Source organism: Caenorhabditis remanei, chromosome I, assembly GCF_010183535.1.
Source record: "Caenorhabditis remanei strain PX506 chromosome I, whole genome shotgun sequence".
Lineage (NCBI taxonomy): Eukaryota > Metazoa > Nematoda > Chromadorea > Rhabditida > Rhabditidae > Caenorhabditis > Caenorhabditis remanei.
In genome coordinates, this window is record NC_071328.1 from 13,626,512 (window position 1) to 13,643,374 (window position 16,863).

The 16,863-nt window shown below is 38.2% G+C and overlaps 5 protein-coding genes across 5 annotated transcripts; all 5 read left to right on the plus strand.

Moving 5' to 3' along the window:
• Window positions 1–702: 702 nt before the first annotated feature.
• Window positions 703–1,251, plus strand: GCK72_003011 (uncharacterized protein; the record flags this gene model as incomplete). The annotated part of the gene is made up of 1 exon (XM_053723752.1): window positions 703–1,251. One exon carries the CDS (start codon window positions 703–705, stop codon window positions 1,249–1,251), a length of 549 nt encoding a protein of 182 aa, XP_053592397.1.
• Window positions 1,252–3,265: 2,014 nt separating this feature from the next.
• GCK72_003012 (uncharacterized protein) lies at window positions 3,266–3,766 on the plus strand (the record flags this gene model as incomplete). The annotated part of the gene is made up of 1 exon (XM_053723753.1): window positions 3,266–3,766. The coding sequence occupies one exon, from the start codon at window positions 3,266–3,268 to the stop codon at window positions 3,764–3,766; it is 501 nt and encodes a 166-aa protein (XP_053592398.1).
• A 4,322-nt stretch (window positions 3,767–8,088) lies between these two features.
• Window positions 8,089–9,085, plus strand: GCK72_003013 (uncharacterized protein; the record flags this gene model as incomplete). The annotated part of the gene is made up of 2 exons (XM_053723754.1): window positions 8,089–8,165; window positions 8,215–9,085. 2 exons carry the CDS (start codon window positions 8,089–8,091, stop codon window positions 9,083–9,085), a joined length of 948 nt encoding a protein of 315 aa, XP_053592399.1.
• Window positions 9,086–12,150: 3,065 nt separating this feature from the next.
• GCK72_003014 (uncharacterized protein) lies at window positions 12,151–12,630 on the plus strand (the record flags this gene model as incomplete). The annotated part of the gene is made up of 1 exon (XM_053723755.1): window positions 12,151–12,630. One exon carries the CDS (start codon window positions 12,151–12,153, stop codon window positions 12,628–12,630), a length of 480 nt encoding a protein of 159 aa, XP_053592400.1.
• Window positions 12,631–14,911: 2,281 nt separating this feature from the next.
• On the plus strand, window positions 14,912–16,599 carry GCK72_003015 (uncharacterized protein; the record flags this gene model as incomplete). Its single annotated transcript, XM_053723756.1, has 3 exons — window positions 14,912–14,988; window positions 15,039–15,838; window positions 16,460–16,599. The coding sequence occupies 3 exons, from the start codon at window positions 14,912–14,914 to the stop codon at window positions 16,597–16,599; spliced, it is 1,017 nt and encodes a 338-aa protein (XP_053592401.1).
• Between the last annotated feature and the right edge of the window lie 264 nt (window positions 16,600–16,863).

Genomic DNA, 16,863 nt, shown 5'->3' on the forward strand with positions numbered 1-16,863 from the left:
AGGTAACTTTTCCTCAAAAATTGTCATTTTGGCCAGTTTATCCACTAGTTGAACATCAAATTTGAATCCACGTAAGCGAAAATAATCATAAATAAAATTTGACACTTTGAAATTGTGGATTTTCAATTCTTCACGTGACCTTTTATACAGAACTTACAATGGTACAGAATTGGTATCGATACCGATTCTGTACTTTCGAATAAACTTGGAGAAAAAACTTTTTTCACGTGATCTTTTATGCAGAGTACAGAATAGGTATGAATACCAAATCTGGAGGAGTTTCTTGGTACAGAACCGGTATCCATACCGATTCTGTACTTTCGAATAAACTTTGAAAAAAGAACAGAAAATGACGTGAACAGACAAAAGTGAAGCAGATTTGTGCTTACATGATATTTTTCACACATATTTCAACGGAATCAAAGCTGAGAAATGAATATGTGCTAGTACAGAGTTTCTCAATTTTTAATAAAATATAATCGCTAGCAAAAAATTTTGAAATTTTGACCGTCTTATATATTTAAAGTCGGTATTCATCCAGATTCCCGGATAAGTCACAGTTCAACTATTCAACAAATTTCTATCGCAAGTTGTACTGTAAGAGCTGAGTATCTCCAAATAGGAATGAAAACATTCTGGAACAACTGTCTAGAAGGATTTCTATTCATTATTCACCATTTATTGAAAATATTTCAATGCAAGATGTCAACTAGTTTTAATAGTTATTGTAGTGATCTATTTCAACCAATAATTTCGAAATTATTTGATCTACAACTGGAATTCAAGAAGCTCTATATTCGACTTGAAGGATCAAGGGATGAAAACCTGTGGTGGAACCAGATATCCAATAATTTGGGACTGGTTGGGTATCTTAGCATCTCATCCAGTTTGGATCCTGCTTTCGAACAAGTTTTCACTTCATGGTCGCGAAAAATTAGAATTTTGAATTCTGATTGGTTTACTTTGGAAAATCTTTTGTCGTGTACTTGCAGTAAAATTACACTCGAAGAGTCTCTTCTGGAAAACAAGGATTTCGATGTCGTACTTAGGAAGTGGAAGACTGGAGGGTTTCCGAATCTAAAACTTTTGTGGTTAGATGGCCCAAATATCACAGATAACGGAGAACAGATTTTGGGAATGAATTTGAACGAATTGGACGAAAAGGTTATCCAAACTGATGATGGATCAAAGAAGGCGACTATTCACATTGGTCCCGCAGGTATTGAAGTATTTGTAACTCCATTTGATTGAACAAAACTTAATGTTCCCTTTTCAAAAAATCATTTATTTCGAAAGAATGTAATCAAATCGAATCAATATTAAAACTCATTATGCATCTTTCCCCTGCTTTTCCCATTTCTGCTCCGCCCCTCCAAATATAAAAAAGAGAGGACGGGAGCGGCTCTTTTTCCTCATTTCTAATGTCGGATTTTTCACATATTCTGTTACTTTTGTTGTTCATCTTTGTTTAATAAAAAGTCGAATTGTTCACACGTTCGAGGTTCTTTTTCCAATCACACCAACATCAGGCAGCTCGATCAATGAGAGTTTTCTATAAGAATTCTATTATAAACATGTATGTTCAATTTAGTTAACTTTTTTTGAAAATCAGTAACAAAAAATGCGAAGTATCTATTGTAGAATGCATTCACTAACTAGAAGAACGCTTTTTCTTCCAATATTCCTCCAAGACAGAGAATTCACATTAAGACAAACTCCTTCTGGGTCATTCTGGACATTCTCCTGACCACCCACTATTCAACTAACCAAGCGACCGGAGTAGAAATGCGAAGTAGCTATAGGATTCTAACAGCAATCAGTTAGACATTTCGTCTGAGGCTCTGAACACCCGAAAGTGAAGGCATCACATATTTTAAAGTCGATTTGATGTTGGTTCAGCCGCTGCCAGACTTCCCCTTCAAACAAGTAAAATGATAGGCCAAGACATTGAAAAATGAAATCAAATAAACAAAATAAACAAATGAACCTTAAATTATCGATATAAGAAGGGCGGAATTTGGAAATGTTTAATTTGTAACTCACAAATCAAAGTTTTCTAATACATATTTCTTGGGGGCACCCAGAAAAATCAAGAAAGCACAATTTCTTGATTGGGGTAAACAAAGTGAAATGAATTAAATTTGTTATTTGTTATCACGTGTAATGACTAGATCCCTAATACTAGGCACTCTCTGAAGTTACGGGTCGAGACCTATATCGGCTCGAATTACCAAATCTTTTTTCAAATCTGATTACTTATTTGGTACCAGTGGGCCTGAACACGCCTCCGTTTCCGATTTCCGTGTGCCTGGGATTGAAGGAGTGGCTGTGTTTAATGGCGAGACCACACCATTGTCGGAGATGTCTATGGGAAAAGTAACGGATCGATCGACCCCAGTACTACCCTTGCGCACACAGTCGCTTCGTCATTTTCCCAGAGACCACCTAGAAACGGTTGTGGTGGGGTCGATCGATTAGTCATTTTTTCCATAGACTTGTTGTGGTCTCACCACGAAACACAGGCACTCCTTCCAACTCACAGATTCTATTTACACATCTCATTATTCCCTTTCTCTTCATAGTCTCCCATAGACCCCCACAAAACCTAGCAGTATTACCATTGCGCATACAGTCGATCAGCTATTTTCGCATAGACATTTAAGGTCTCACCACGAAACGCAGGCACTCCTTCCAACTCAGATTTACACATCTCATTATTCCCTTCTCTTCATACTCATTTCATCGTCTTCTATCCCTGCCTCAATGTCTTCTCCCTTTCCCCTCCTCCGTCTTCCTCGATTGGTCCTGGGCGAAATATTCAAATCGTTGAATCTCGGAGAAAAGTAAGTATACCTATCTAACCTTACCTGACAAGTTATATTCTACTTCCAGAATCAAACTCTCCTTCTGCTCCAAGAAAGTCTCTACTCAAATCAATAACAATCGTTTGTACTCTCAAAAAGTTATAGTCGATCTGGATATGTCAAACGAAAAAATCAGAGTCCGCTCTGAAAACGGAAAAGATACATTTCTAGTCTCTTTTCATCTAGATTTCTGGGAAAATCACAATTCAAATACTGAACAACTTTCTATCAAATGTTGTAATGTAAGAGTTAGGTCTATGCGATTAAGAATCAGAACATTCCGGACAAATCTTCAAGAAGGATTTCTATGTGTTATTCGACATCTATTGAAGATGTTTCAATGCAAAATTTCAACTAGTGAAAGTTGTTTTGATAGTGAATTATTTCAACCAACTATTTCAATGTTGTTTGATCTACAAGTGGAATTCAAGACGCTCTATATTCGATATAAAGGATCCAAGGATGAAAAATTGTTTTGGAGCAAGATGTTATCCACTAATATGGGACTGATTGAGGATCTTAGAATCTTGTCTATTTATGATCCTGGTTTCAAGCCGAAATTTACCTCCTGGCCACAAGAAATTAGTTTTTTGGGTTATGATTGGTTCACTGTGGAATCTCTTTTGGCGTGCACTTGCACTAACATTACACTTAATAAGTCTCTTATGGGAAACAAGGATATGGATAAGATACTCAGAAAATGGAAAGCTGGAGGGTTACCAAATCTGAAACGTCTGGGGATTATAAGTCTTCTCTTCAACGATCAATATGGAGAACGGATCTTGGGAATGGATTGGAGCAAATTAGACGGGATGGTTATCAAAACTGATGATGGATCAAAGACGGCAACTATTGACCTTGGCAAACATTGGATTTTAATGTCTGTGACTTCATCTGAATAGACAAAACTTAATGTTCCCTTTTCGAAAAATCATTTATATCTAAAAAAAAGAACCTTATAATCTTTTTCCCATTTCTAATGCCTTTATGGTTTTTTACACCTTTTGTTTCTTGTACTATCTATCTTCATTTAATAAAAGTTCTTATTGTTCCCATTCTTTTTCCAATCACACCAACATCAGGCAGCTCGATCATTGAGAGTTTTCTATAAGAATTATATAATAAACATGTATGTTCAATTTAGTTAACTTTTTTTGAAAATCAGTAACAAAAAGTTTTTGTTACTGATATTGCTCGAAATGGGGCGTCCCACATTTTGTCGGGTCATCTTGGAAAACAGTCCATTTTTGTCGGAGAGTAGTCAAACTTTCACGGATTCCGAAGACATAGCTGGGGACGCGTTTTCCAAAGTTTCAAGAATGTAGATTCATTTTTAACCGTTTGATGACAATCCGGGACGCGCGGGACGGAGACGCGGGACGTCCCGAGTCGTACCAATTCAAGCCCTAACAAAAAGTGCGAAGTATCTAAACTCCTCGTGGCTCCCTCTGGACTCTCTCTTGACCTTGCATTTGCTCCTGACCATCCATCATTCAAGTAAGCAGGTGACAGAAGTAGGGATGCGAAGTAGCTACATATATGATTCTAACAGCAATCAGTTAGACACTTCGTCTAATGCTCTGAGCACTCTAAAGTGAAAGCATCATACCTTTCAAAGTAGTTCTTGTGTTGGATCGGCCGCTGCCAGGCTTCCGCTTCAAACAAGTGAAATAATTGTCCAAGACAGATTCTGTTTACACATCTCATTATTCCCTTCTCCTCATACTCATTTCATCGTCTTCTATCTCTGCCTCAATGTCTTCTCCCTTTCCCCTCCTCCGTCTTCCTCGATTGGCCCTGTGTGAGGTATTCAAATTGTTGAGTGTCGGAGAGAAGTGAGTATACCTATCTAACCTTACCTGACAGATTATATTCTATTTCCAGAATCAAACTCTCCTTCTGCTCCAAGATAGTCTCCACTCAAATCAATAATGCTCGTTTGAGTGCCTGCGTTTCGTTGCGAGACCTTAGATGTCTATGGAAAATTAACAGGTCGATCGACCCCAGTACTACCGTTTCACACACAGTCGCTTCGTTATTTTTCCCATAGACTTGTTGTGGTCTCACCACGAAACGTAGGCACTCTTCCAACCCCGTACTCTATTTACACACCTCATTACTCCCTTTCTCCTCATTCTTGCACACTTCATCCCTTTTCAGTTCTCCTTCTATTCCTTCTACACCCGTCTTTGCAATGTCTCAATTTCCCCTCCTCCGACTCCCTGGAGTAGTCATGTGCGAGGTATTCAAATCGTTGAGTCTTGGAGAGAAGTAAGTTATCCTATCTACCCTATCGTAACTAATTACCAACGTATATTCAGAATAAAACTCTCCCTTTGCTCCAAGAAAATCTCCACTCAAACCAATAGTTCTCGTTTGTACTCTCAAAAAGTTTTAATCGATCTGGATCGCTTAAGTCACAAAATCAAAGTTCACTCTGAAAATGACAAAGAAACATTTGAAATCTTAATTTATCCTGATCACTGGAGTAGGCACAATTCAAATACTCTGCAATTTTCTATCGCATGTTGTTCTGTTAGAGTTATGTCTACCTGAATAGGAATCGAAACATTCTGGAAGAACTATCGAGAAGGATTTCTATCTGTTATTCGGCATCTATTGAAGATGTTTCAATGCAAGATTTCAGCTAGTGTTAGTAGTTATCATAATGATTCATTTCAACCAACAATTTCAACGTTGTTTGGTCTACAACTCAAATTCAAGACGCTCACTATCCTAATCAACCAAAATGTGTTGTTTGAAAAGATATCCAGTAACTTTGGACTGGTTGAGAATCTTAGAATTATATCCGTTGCTAACCCCGGATTTAAACCGGTTTTCAGTTCATGGCCGCAGAAGATTAGTATCAAGAGTTCCTATTGGTTTACTCTGGAATTTCTTTCGGCGTGCACTTGCATTAGCATTACACTCGAGGAGTCTCCTCTGGAAAACAAGGATTTGGATGAGGTACTCAAGAAGTGGAAGGCTGGAGGATTTCCAAAAATAAAATATCTGAAGATCCATAGCCTGAGCTTCGCAGATGAAGGAGAACAGATCTTGGGAATGGATTGGAGCGAATTAGACGGTATGGTTATCAAAACTGATAATAATAATAATAATAATAATTTATTACGATCGTGAAAGTATCGTGAAAGTATAGAAGTATAGATCGGTGAATTCAATACATACAAATACAATAGGTTCAATACATTATACTAGGAGGAATAAACATTAAACATGAACACATGAGATCATACCAGAGAGAGTATTACAGAGGAACATGACAAGAAGTAACCATAGAACATTCAGATTAAGAGTCACATGAACAGACGGATTGCTAAGACTACAGGGCTGTGTCAGGATGGCCAACATTCTAGAGTTTCATAGTTGGAAGGGTTCTGTTAATAAGAAAATGGCTTCGTAGTTTAGTTTTGGACTTTTCCCAGACGAACCTGGTTTTAGTGCGTGTTCTAGTGTACTCACTTAAAGAGAAGAAGTTTTTGGTTTCAAGATCTACTTTGTTTAATAACATTTTATATTTGAATGTTTGATCGATTGCATGCCTCCTGGACTCTAAGGAACTTAACCCATATAGTTGATTACGCTCAGACGCCGTTTTGTAATCTGGATCATCTATTCGTATGTACTTGTTTTTTTGTCTGCTGAGTAGTCTGCGCGTAAAAGCGTTTTGTACTGATTCAATGGCTTTTACATCTGCTAATTTTATGGGACTGCTAACTACGGTGCCGTATTCAAGAATCGGACGCACAAATGTTTTATAAAGCAAAATGTGCAATTTTTCACTGCGACTGTGATAGAGTAGGAATATCTGAGAAATAATGAATTTCGCTGAATTTGTGAATTTTCTCCAGTGATCAGAGAAGGTTAGTTTTGGGTTGATCATGAATCCTAGGTCTCTGACCACCGTCTCCCTCCTTATTACATCTCCATCAATATTGTAACTTGTGTCGTGTTGTTTTGTTCCCAGTGTTATTGTTACTGTCTTTTTTTGGTTTAGTGACAGTTTCGCCTTTTCTGCCCACTCCACTATGGATGCTATTGCTTCCTGGAGGAGGTTGCTACTAGTATCCGTAACTTCTGCGTAAATTTTTAAATCATCCGCAAATTGCTTGCATTTAACACCCGGGGGTAGGATTTCCGAAATTGAATTTACATATATTCCAAATAGTAAGGGGGATAGTACACTACCCTGCGGAACTCCACATTGCGCGTATCTTTCTACTGAAAACGAGGATCCTACTTTTACCCTGAACCTTCTGTTTTCTAGAAAGTTTCTGATCCATTTGATTAGATTTTCATTCAAGTCAATTTGCTTTAGCTTTTCTATGAGAAGATCATGGGGCACTCTGTCAAATGCTTTTGCGAAGTCAAAGTAAATTGCATCTACTTGCTTCTTTTTATCTAGGGATTTTGTCCAATCATTAACCGCTTCTAACATGCATGTGGTAGTGGACCTTTTAGGTCTAAAACCATGTTGACTAGGGCTCCAGAAGTTTTGCGCGTTGAGGTGTTCGAGTATCTTTTTGTGAATGCATCTCTCGTATATTCGGCATATGTGTGAGGTTAGGGATATCGGTCGGAAATCCGTTGCATCAACGGGTTTAGATGATGGATTAAAAATGACAACTATTGAACTTGGCCCCAATTGTATCGAAATGTCTGTGACTTTATTTGAATAAGCATTGCATTACTTACTAAATTAAAAATTCTATAATAAACACTTTTATTCAATTTTGTTAGCTCTTTGAAGATCAGTAGCATGCGCTGCGAGCGCAGCTGTGCGGAAGTAAGTGAAATGTCTTTCGGTAGTATAAAATTTAATACAAAGTTAATTAACTGTATTGAAATTTTAATTGCCCTTGAAGCAGTGAAAAAAGTCTCCACTGCCGATGTGATACCAACACATCAACATCAGGGACTCTGTCACTGAAAGTTCTTTATAAGACCTTCCTATTGTAGAATTGCCTCTGGAATTGGAGGAGTGCCTGCGTTTCGTGGCGAGACCTTAGATGTCTATGGGAAAAATAACGAATCGATCGACCCTAGTGTTACCACTGCGCACTCAGTCGAGCCGTCGTTTTCCCCATAGGCTTGATGCGGTCTCGCCACGAAACGCAGGCAATCCTCCAATCTCAGATTCTATTTACACATCTCATTATTCCCTTTCTCCTCATACTCATTTCATCGTCTTCTCTCTCTGCCGATGCCTCCCTTTCCTCTCCTCCGTCTTCCTCGATTGGTCCTGTGCAAAGTATTCAGATCATTGAATATCGAAGAGAAGTGAGTTAACCTCATTAACCTGACTTTACTAATTATTATCTATTTCCAGAATTAAACTCTCTATCTGCTCCAAGAAAATCTCTTTTCAAATCAATGATGATCGTATGTACTCTCAAAAAGTTATAGTCAATCTGGACATCTCAAAACAAGAAATCAGAGTTCACTCTGAAAATGACGAAGATGCATTTAAAGTCTCTATTCATCTTGATATCGGGAAAAGACACCATTCAAATACTCAACAATGTTCTATCGCATGTTGTACTGTAAGAGTTATGTCTACTCGAAAAAAATTCAAAACATTCTGGAAGACTTATTCGGAAGGATTTTTATTTGTTATTCAACATCTATTAAAGACATTTCAATGCAAGGTTTCTACTAGTTTTAACTGTCGTGATAGTGATTCATTTCAACCAACAATTTCAATGTTGTTTGATCTACAACTGGAATTCGAAACGCTCTCTATTCACTTTAAAGGATCAGAGGATGAAAAGTTGTTGTGGAACCAAATATCCAGTAATTTGGGACTTGTTGAATATCTTACCATCTCATCTGTTCCTAATATTGATTTCACACCAGTTTTCACTTCATGGCCACAGCAAATTAATATAATGAATTCCGCTTGGTTTACTCTAGAATCTCTTTTGACGTGTCCATGCACTACAATCACACTCTGGGATTCTAACCTGGAAAACAAGGATTTGGATGAGATCTTTAGAAAATGGAGAGCTGGAGAGTTCCCAAATCTAAAATATCTAAAGATCCTCAGCAGGAACTTCACAGATAATGGAGGTCATGTTTTGGGAAGGAATTTTAGGGAGTTAGATGGAATGGTTATCCAAACTGATGATGGATCAAAGAAGGCAACTATTGAACTTCGCCTCATCTGGATGATCGGAATTAATGTTATTCCATTTGAATAAACTTAATGCACTTTTTCCTCTTTTCAAAAAATCATCTATACCGAAAGAATTTAATTGTCTCGAATCTACATTAATCTTCAATACTTATCATTCACCTGCTTTTCATATTTCTGACCATCTCATTTAAAAAAAAGCCTTATCATCTTTTCTTTCCATTTCTAATATCTTTATAATTTTTCACACCTTTTACTGTTTTTGTTGATTATCTTCATTTAATAAACATTTTAATTGTTCTCAAGTTTTAGGTTCTGCTTTCACTCACACCAACACATCAACATCAGGGACTCTGTCACTGAAAGTTTTTTATAAGACCTTCCTATGGTTGAATTGCCTCTAGGATTGGAGGAGTATCTGCGATTCTTTGGAAGACCACAACTAGTAGTATGGGAAAAATAACTGATCGATTGACGCCAGTCGTACCATTGCGCACACAGTCAATCCTTTTTCCCATAGACATGTGAGGTCTCGCCACGAAACGCAGACACTCCTCCAATCCCAGATTCTATTTACATACTTCTACTCCTCAGTCTCATCTCATTACTCCCTTTCTCCTCATACTCAATTCATCGTCTTCTATCTCTACCACTATGTCTTTTCCATTTCTCCTCCTCCGTCTTCCTCGATTGGTACTGTGCGAGGTATTCAAATCGTTAAGTATCGGTGAGAAGTGAGTTTACCTCCTTAACCTGACTTTGCTAATTATTCTCTATTTTCAGAATCAAACTCTCCCTCTGCTCGAAGAAAACCGTCACTGAAATCAATAATGCTCGTTTGTACTCTCAAAAAGTTATAGTCAATCTGGACTGCTTAAAACAAAAAATCAGAGTTCACATGAAAATGAAACAGATACACTTGACATTTTCATTTATCCATGTTGCGTTTGTGCGATCGAGCCGTAAGCGAGTTATTAAGAACAGGTTTATTTACAAACTGATTTCCATAGGAAATAACAAGTTCAATAAGTAGAGCACGTGAACTAGGGTGCTATGCCAGGTTTCTATATCTTCACGGATATAACATCTCTCCTTCTAACAGCGAAAGTCCACGGGTGCCACGTCATTCTGATCGAATCCTCTCCAATTGGCATCTGGTCCACTCATCATTCTCATCTCGTAACAATTTGGAATCCACACGTATCGTCCGGTCATCTCCGAGCATCCAAAATTGTTTCTCCATGGGTACATTGCAAAGCTGGGTTGTGGTGGGATTGGCAACGATGGTGTGCTACTTCCTTGTTGATTCCAGCCACGGTTCCACGCTGAATGCTGCCTCATCGTCTCTGGAAAACTAACTTTTAGTTCAGGTTGCAATCTCGAGTTCTCTTTAGGATTCTTCTTTTCCCAATGATCGTGTCTCTCAAAGGCTCCAACTTTCTCCTTCCGACCAGGATTTGGACTTCTTGTCACGAAACTTTTGCATCTCTCCTTTCCAGTCTCTTCACGATTCTTCTGAATCTTCTCAAACTTCTCATCTGGCCAACGTCTCATGTGTCTCTTCATCGATCCGTTCTTCACGATCTCTGTCGATCCCTTTCTCGGCTTCGATTCCTTCACGTATATACCATTGACTTTGTAGATGTCTCTTCTTCTTTTCGGTGTCTTCGCAACTATATAATTCACTCTGTGACCCGAGCGGTCTGACTTCTCATCATCTTGTTGTTCTCGGCATTTCTTGGATATGTGTCCTCTGCGTCCGCAGTCAAAACATTCCTTATTCTTGGCCCAACAATTCATTGCGTTATGCTCACCTCCACATCGATGGCATTTCTTCTTTCTCTGATTATGATTTCTCGTCGGCTTCTCTTCGTCCGAATCATCTTCATCTACAGAACTTCCTTCGTTCTCACGGTGCTTCTTTCTTCTTTGCAAATGTCTCTGGCTCTATCTTTTCTGTTCATTCGCTTTCTCAGTTCTCATCTTTCTCACAGCAAACACCTCTTCACTTGTTCTACATCCCCCAATGTTTTTGGCGTCTTCTCTGAACTCTAGCCACTTCATGATTTCATGCTCCAATTGAATAAGTGTCGTCGTCGGTCTTGTCTCCATGATCTGCATAGCCCGAGCTCTTATATCAACTGTTCCGTTAGTTCTTAGACCCTTTATCCACATCAAACACTGCACTTGTTCTGAACTCATTTCATTGAATTTGGCATCAGCATAGGCTTTCTTCACTCGACCGGTGTACTCTCCTAAGTCGCCGCCTTCGTCTATGATTTTCAAAAATTCCATTCTTCTGGCAAATGTTGATCTTGTCGATGGAAAACATTCTTTCAGTTTGTTCACAATTTCCTCAAATTTGAACTCACTCGTCTTATCTGGTAGGATTCTATTTGTAAAATAGTTGTAGTCTCTTTGGTTCAATTTGCTCAATATTAGTCTTCTCTTGGCTTCATCTGATAAATCAGTGCCTTCACCCGTAATGGTGTCTCCATATCTCAAGTACCAGTCTTCAAACGCCTGACCTTCTTCTGGTTCATACTCAAAATTAGCGATTCTTCTCGAAATCGAATCCACGAGTCCAGTTCCTGCTCCTTCGGTTGTTGTTGTCGTCAATTTCAAACGTCCGTCGGACAATGCCTTCAGCACCTCATCCATCGAAATGTGAACATTCATACCTTGAGCTTCTTCTACCATTGTCTTATCCTTTGGTGTCTTTAGTGGTCGGTTGGTGGTTCTCTTCTTGAGTCTCTCGTGATTCTTTAGTGATCCTGATCGCCACTGTTGCGTTTGTGCGATCGAGCCGTAAGCGAGTTATTAAGAACAGGTTTATTTACAAACTGATTTCCATAGGAAATAACAAGTTCAATAAGTAGAGCACGTGAACTAGGGTGCTATGCCAGGTTTCTATATCTTCACGGATATAACAATCCAGATTCTGGGGAAGGTCTCAGTTCAACTTATCAACAATTCTCTGTAGCATATTGTACCACAGGAATCAAAACATTCTGGAAGAATTATTCGGATGGATTTCTATCTGTTATTCGACATCTTTTGAAGATGTTTCAATGCAAGATTACAACTACTTTTAATTGTCCTTTTAGTGATTTATTTCAACCAACTATTTCAATGTTGTTTGATCTACAAGTGGAATTAAAGGCGCTCACTATCTCACTTAACCCAAACTTGTTGTTTGAAAAGATATCCAGTAATTCGTTACTGGTTAAGTATCTTAGCGTCCTATCTACTCCTGATACTGCTTTCATCCCAGTTTTCCCTTCATGGCCACAAAACATTTTTATCATGAATTCCGTTTGGTTTACTCTGGGAACTCTTTTGACGTGCACTTGCACTAGAATTACACTTTGCAATTCTCTGCTGGGAAACAAGGATTTGGATGAGGTACTTAGGAATTGGAAGGCTGGAGGATTCCCGAATCTAGAATATCTATACATCGGGAGTCACAATATTACGAATAATGGTACGACGATTTTGGAAATGAATCCTTCAGAATTGCGGGGAAAGGATATCCAAACCGATGATGGATCAAAGGAGGCAACTATTAACACTGGTTACGGTAGTATTGTAATGTCTGTGACTCCATTATAAACATTGTATATTAAAATGAGAATTCTATAATAAATACTTTTATTAACTCTTTAAAACAGTACCTTCCGAATCCTACAAAACCTTGAGATTTTTCTCCCTTCAGTGAAATGTCTGTGACTCCATTTGAATAGACAAAACTTAATGTTCCCTTTTCGAAAAATCATTTATATCTAGAGAATGTCAAAAAAATATGAACCTTATAATCTTTTTCCCATTTCTAATGCCTTTATGGCTTTTTACACCTTTTGTTTCTTGTACTATCTATCTTCATTTAATAAAATTTCTTAATGTTCCCATTCTTTTTCCAATCATACCAACATCAGGCAGCTCGATCATTGAGAGTATTCTATAATAATTCTATTATAAACATGTATGTTCAATTATTTAGTTAACTCTTTTTGAAAATCAGTAACAAAAAGTGCGAAGTATCTAAACTCCTCGTGGCTCCCTCTGGACTCTCTCTTGACTTTGCATTTGCTTCTGACCATCCATCATTCAACTAAGCAGGTGTCCGAAGTAGGGAAGTAGCTTCAGGATTCTCACAGCAATCAGTTAGGCACTTCGTCTAAGGCTCTGAGCACTCTAAAGTGAAAGCATAATGCCTTTCAAAGTAGGTCTTGTGTTGGATCGGCCGCTGCCAGGCTTCCGCTTCAAACAAGTGAAATAATTGTCCAAGACAGATTCTATTTACACATCTCATTACTCCCTTTCTCCTCATTCTTGCACACTTCATCCCTTTTCAGTTCTCCTTCTATTCCTTCTACACCCGTCTTTGCAATGTCACAATTTCCCCTCCTCCGACTTCCTGGAGTAGTCATGTGCGAGGTATTCAAATCGTTGAGTCTTGGAGAGAAGTAAGTTATCCTATCTACCCTATCGTAACTAATTACTACCGTATTTTCAGAATCAAACTCTCCCTCTGCTCCAAGAAAATCTCCACTCAAATCAATAGTTCTCGTTTGTACTATCAAAAAGTCTTAATCGATCTGGATCGCTTAAGCCACAAAATCAAAGTTCACTCTGAAAATGACAAAGAAACATTTGAAATCTTAATTTATCCTGATCACTGGAATAGGAACAATTCAAATACTCTGCAATTTTCTATCGCATGTTGTTCTGTTAGAGTTATGTCTACCTGAATAGGAATCGAAACATTCTGGAAGAACTATCGAGAAGGATTTCTATCTGTTATTCGGCATCTATTGAAGATGTTTCAATGCAAGTTTTCAGCTAGTGTTAGTTGTTATCATAATGATTCATCTCATCTAACGATTTCAACGTTGTTTGGTCTACAACTCAAATTCAAGACGCTCACTATCCTAATCAACCAAAATGTGTTGTTTGAAAAGATATCCAGTAACTTTGGACTGGTTGAGAATCTTAGAATTATATCCGTTGCTAACCCCGGATTTAAACCAGTTTTCAGTTCATGGCCGCAGAAGATTAGTATCAGCACTTCCGCTTGGTTTACTCTGGAATTTCTTTTGGCGTGCACTTGCACTAGCATCACACTCGAGGAGTCTCCTCTGGGAAATGAAGATTTGGATGTGATACTCAAGAAGTGGAAGGCTGGAGGATTTCCGAATCTAAAATATCTGAAGACCCATAGCCTGAACTTCACAGATGATGGAGAACAGATCTTGGGAATGGATTGGAGCGAATTAGACGGAATGGTCATCCAAACTAATGATGGATCGAAGAGGGCAACTATTGAACTTGGCCCCAATTGTATCGAAATGTCTGTGACTTTATTTGAATAAACATTGCATTACATACTAAATTAAAAATTCTATAATAAACACTTTTATTCAATTTTTTTAGCTCTTTGAAGATCAGTACCATGCGCTGCGAGCGCAGCTAAGTAAGTGAAATGTCTTTCGGCAGTATAAAATTTAATACAAAGTTATTTAACTGTATTGAAATTTTAATTGCCCTTGAAGCAGTGAAAAAAGTCTCCACTGCCGATGTGATACCAACACATCAACATCAGGGAACTCTCTGACAGTGAGAGCTCTTTATAAGACCTTCCTATGGTAGAATTGCCTCTGGGATTGGAGGAGTGCCTGCGATTCGTGGCGAGACCTCAGATGTCTATGAGAAAAATAACAAATCGATCAACCCTAGTCGTAGCATTGCGCACTCAGTCGATCTGTTATTCTTCCCATAGGCTTGTTGTGGTCTCGCCACGAAACGCAGGCACTCCTCCAATCTTAGATTCTATTTACACATCTCATTTCTCCCTTTCTCCTCATACTCATTTCATCGTCTTCTCTCTCTGCCGATGCCTCCATTTCCTCTCCTCTGTCTTCCTCGATTGGTCCTGTGCGAAGTATTCAGATCATTGAATATCGAAGAGAAGTGAGTTTACCTATCTAACCTAATCTGACTAGTTCTTCTACTATTTCCAGAATTAAACTCTCTATCTGCTCCAAGAAAATCTCTTTTCAAATCAATGATGATCGTATGTACTCTCAAAAAGTTATAGCCAATCTGGACATCTCAAAACAAGAAATCAGAGTTCACTCTGAAAATGACGAAGATGCATTTAGAGTCTCTATTCATTTTGATATCGGGAAAAGACACCATTCAAATACTCAACAATGTTCTATCGCATGTCGTACTGTAAGAGTTATGTCTACCCGAAAAAAATTCAAAACATTCTGGAAGACTTATTTGGAAGGATTTCTATTTGTTATTCAACATCTATTAAAGACATTTCAATGCAAGGTTTCTACTAGTTTTAACTGTCGTGATAGTGATGCATTTCAACCAACAATTTCAATGTTGTTTGATCTACAAGTGGAATTCGAAACGCTCTGTATTCACTTTGAAGGATCAAAGGATGAAAACTTGTTGTGGAACCAAATATCCAGTAATTTGGGACTTGTTGAGTATCTTACCATCTCATTTGTTCCTAATATTGATTTCACACCAGTTTTCACTTCATGGCCACAAAACATTTGGATCATGAATTCCGTTTGGTTTACTCTGGAATCTCTTTTGACATGTCCATGCACTACAATCACACTATGGAATTCTAACCTGGAAAACAAGGATTTGGATGAGATTTTTAGAAAATGGAGAGCTGGAGGGTTACCAAATCTGCAACGTCTGGCGATTATAAGTCTTAGCTTCGAAGCCAATGGAGAACAAATTTTTGGAATGAATATGAGCGAATTAGACGGAATGGTTATCAAAACTGATGATGGTATAAAAATGGCAACTATTGAACTTGGCCCCCATCGTATTGAAATGTCTGTGACTCTATTTGAATGAATTTAACTTCATGCAAAGATCGTCTATATCGAAAAAAAGGCTAGGAGCGTCTGTTCTTTTTTCTTCCCATTTCTAATGTTTTCATGATTTTTCCAACGTTTTGTTATTTTCATTATTTATCTTTATGTAATGAAAGATCGAACTGTTTCCACGTTTGAGGTTCTTCTACCACTCACACCAACACACTGACATCAGAGCATTCTATAATAACCAATTTTATTCAATTTAGTTAACTCTATTTAAAAATCAGTAGCACACACTGCGAGGTATCCATTCTAGAATTCATTCACTGACTAGAAGAACTATTTTCTTACCATCTCATCTGTTCCTAATATTGATTTCACACCAGTTTTCACTTCATGGCCACAGCAAATTAGTATCATAAATTCCGCTTGGTTCACTCTGGAATCTCTTTTGACGTGTCCATGCACTACAATCACACTCTGGAATTGTGACCTGGAAAACAAGGATTTGGATGAGATCTTTAGAAAATGGAAAGCTGGAGAGTTGCCAAATCTAAAATATCTGAGGATCCTCAGCCTGAGCTTCACAGATAATGGAAATCATGTTTTGGGAAGGAATTTGTGGGAGTTAGATGAAATGGTTATCGAAACTGATGACGGATCAAAGAAGGCAACTATTGAACTTGGCCTCCTCTGGATGATCGAAATTTATGTGACTCCATTTGAATAAAACAAACGCAGGCACTCCTCCAACACCAGATTCTATTTACACACTCCTCAGTCTCATTATTCCCTTTCTCCTCATACTCATTTCATCGTCTTCTCTCTCTGCCGATCGAGATCCGTCGTTTTTCCCATAGGCCTGTTGTGGTCTCGCCACGAAACGCAGGCTTACCCCCAACCTTAGATTCTATTCACACATCTCATTATTCTCGTTCTCCTCATACTCATTTCACCGTCTGCTATCTGTGCCCCAATGTCTTCCCCATTTCCT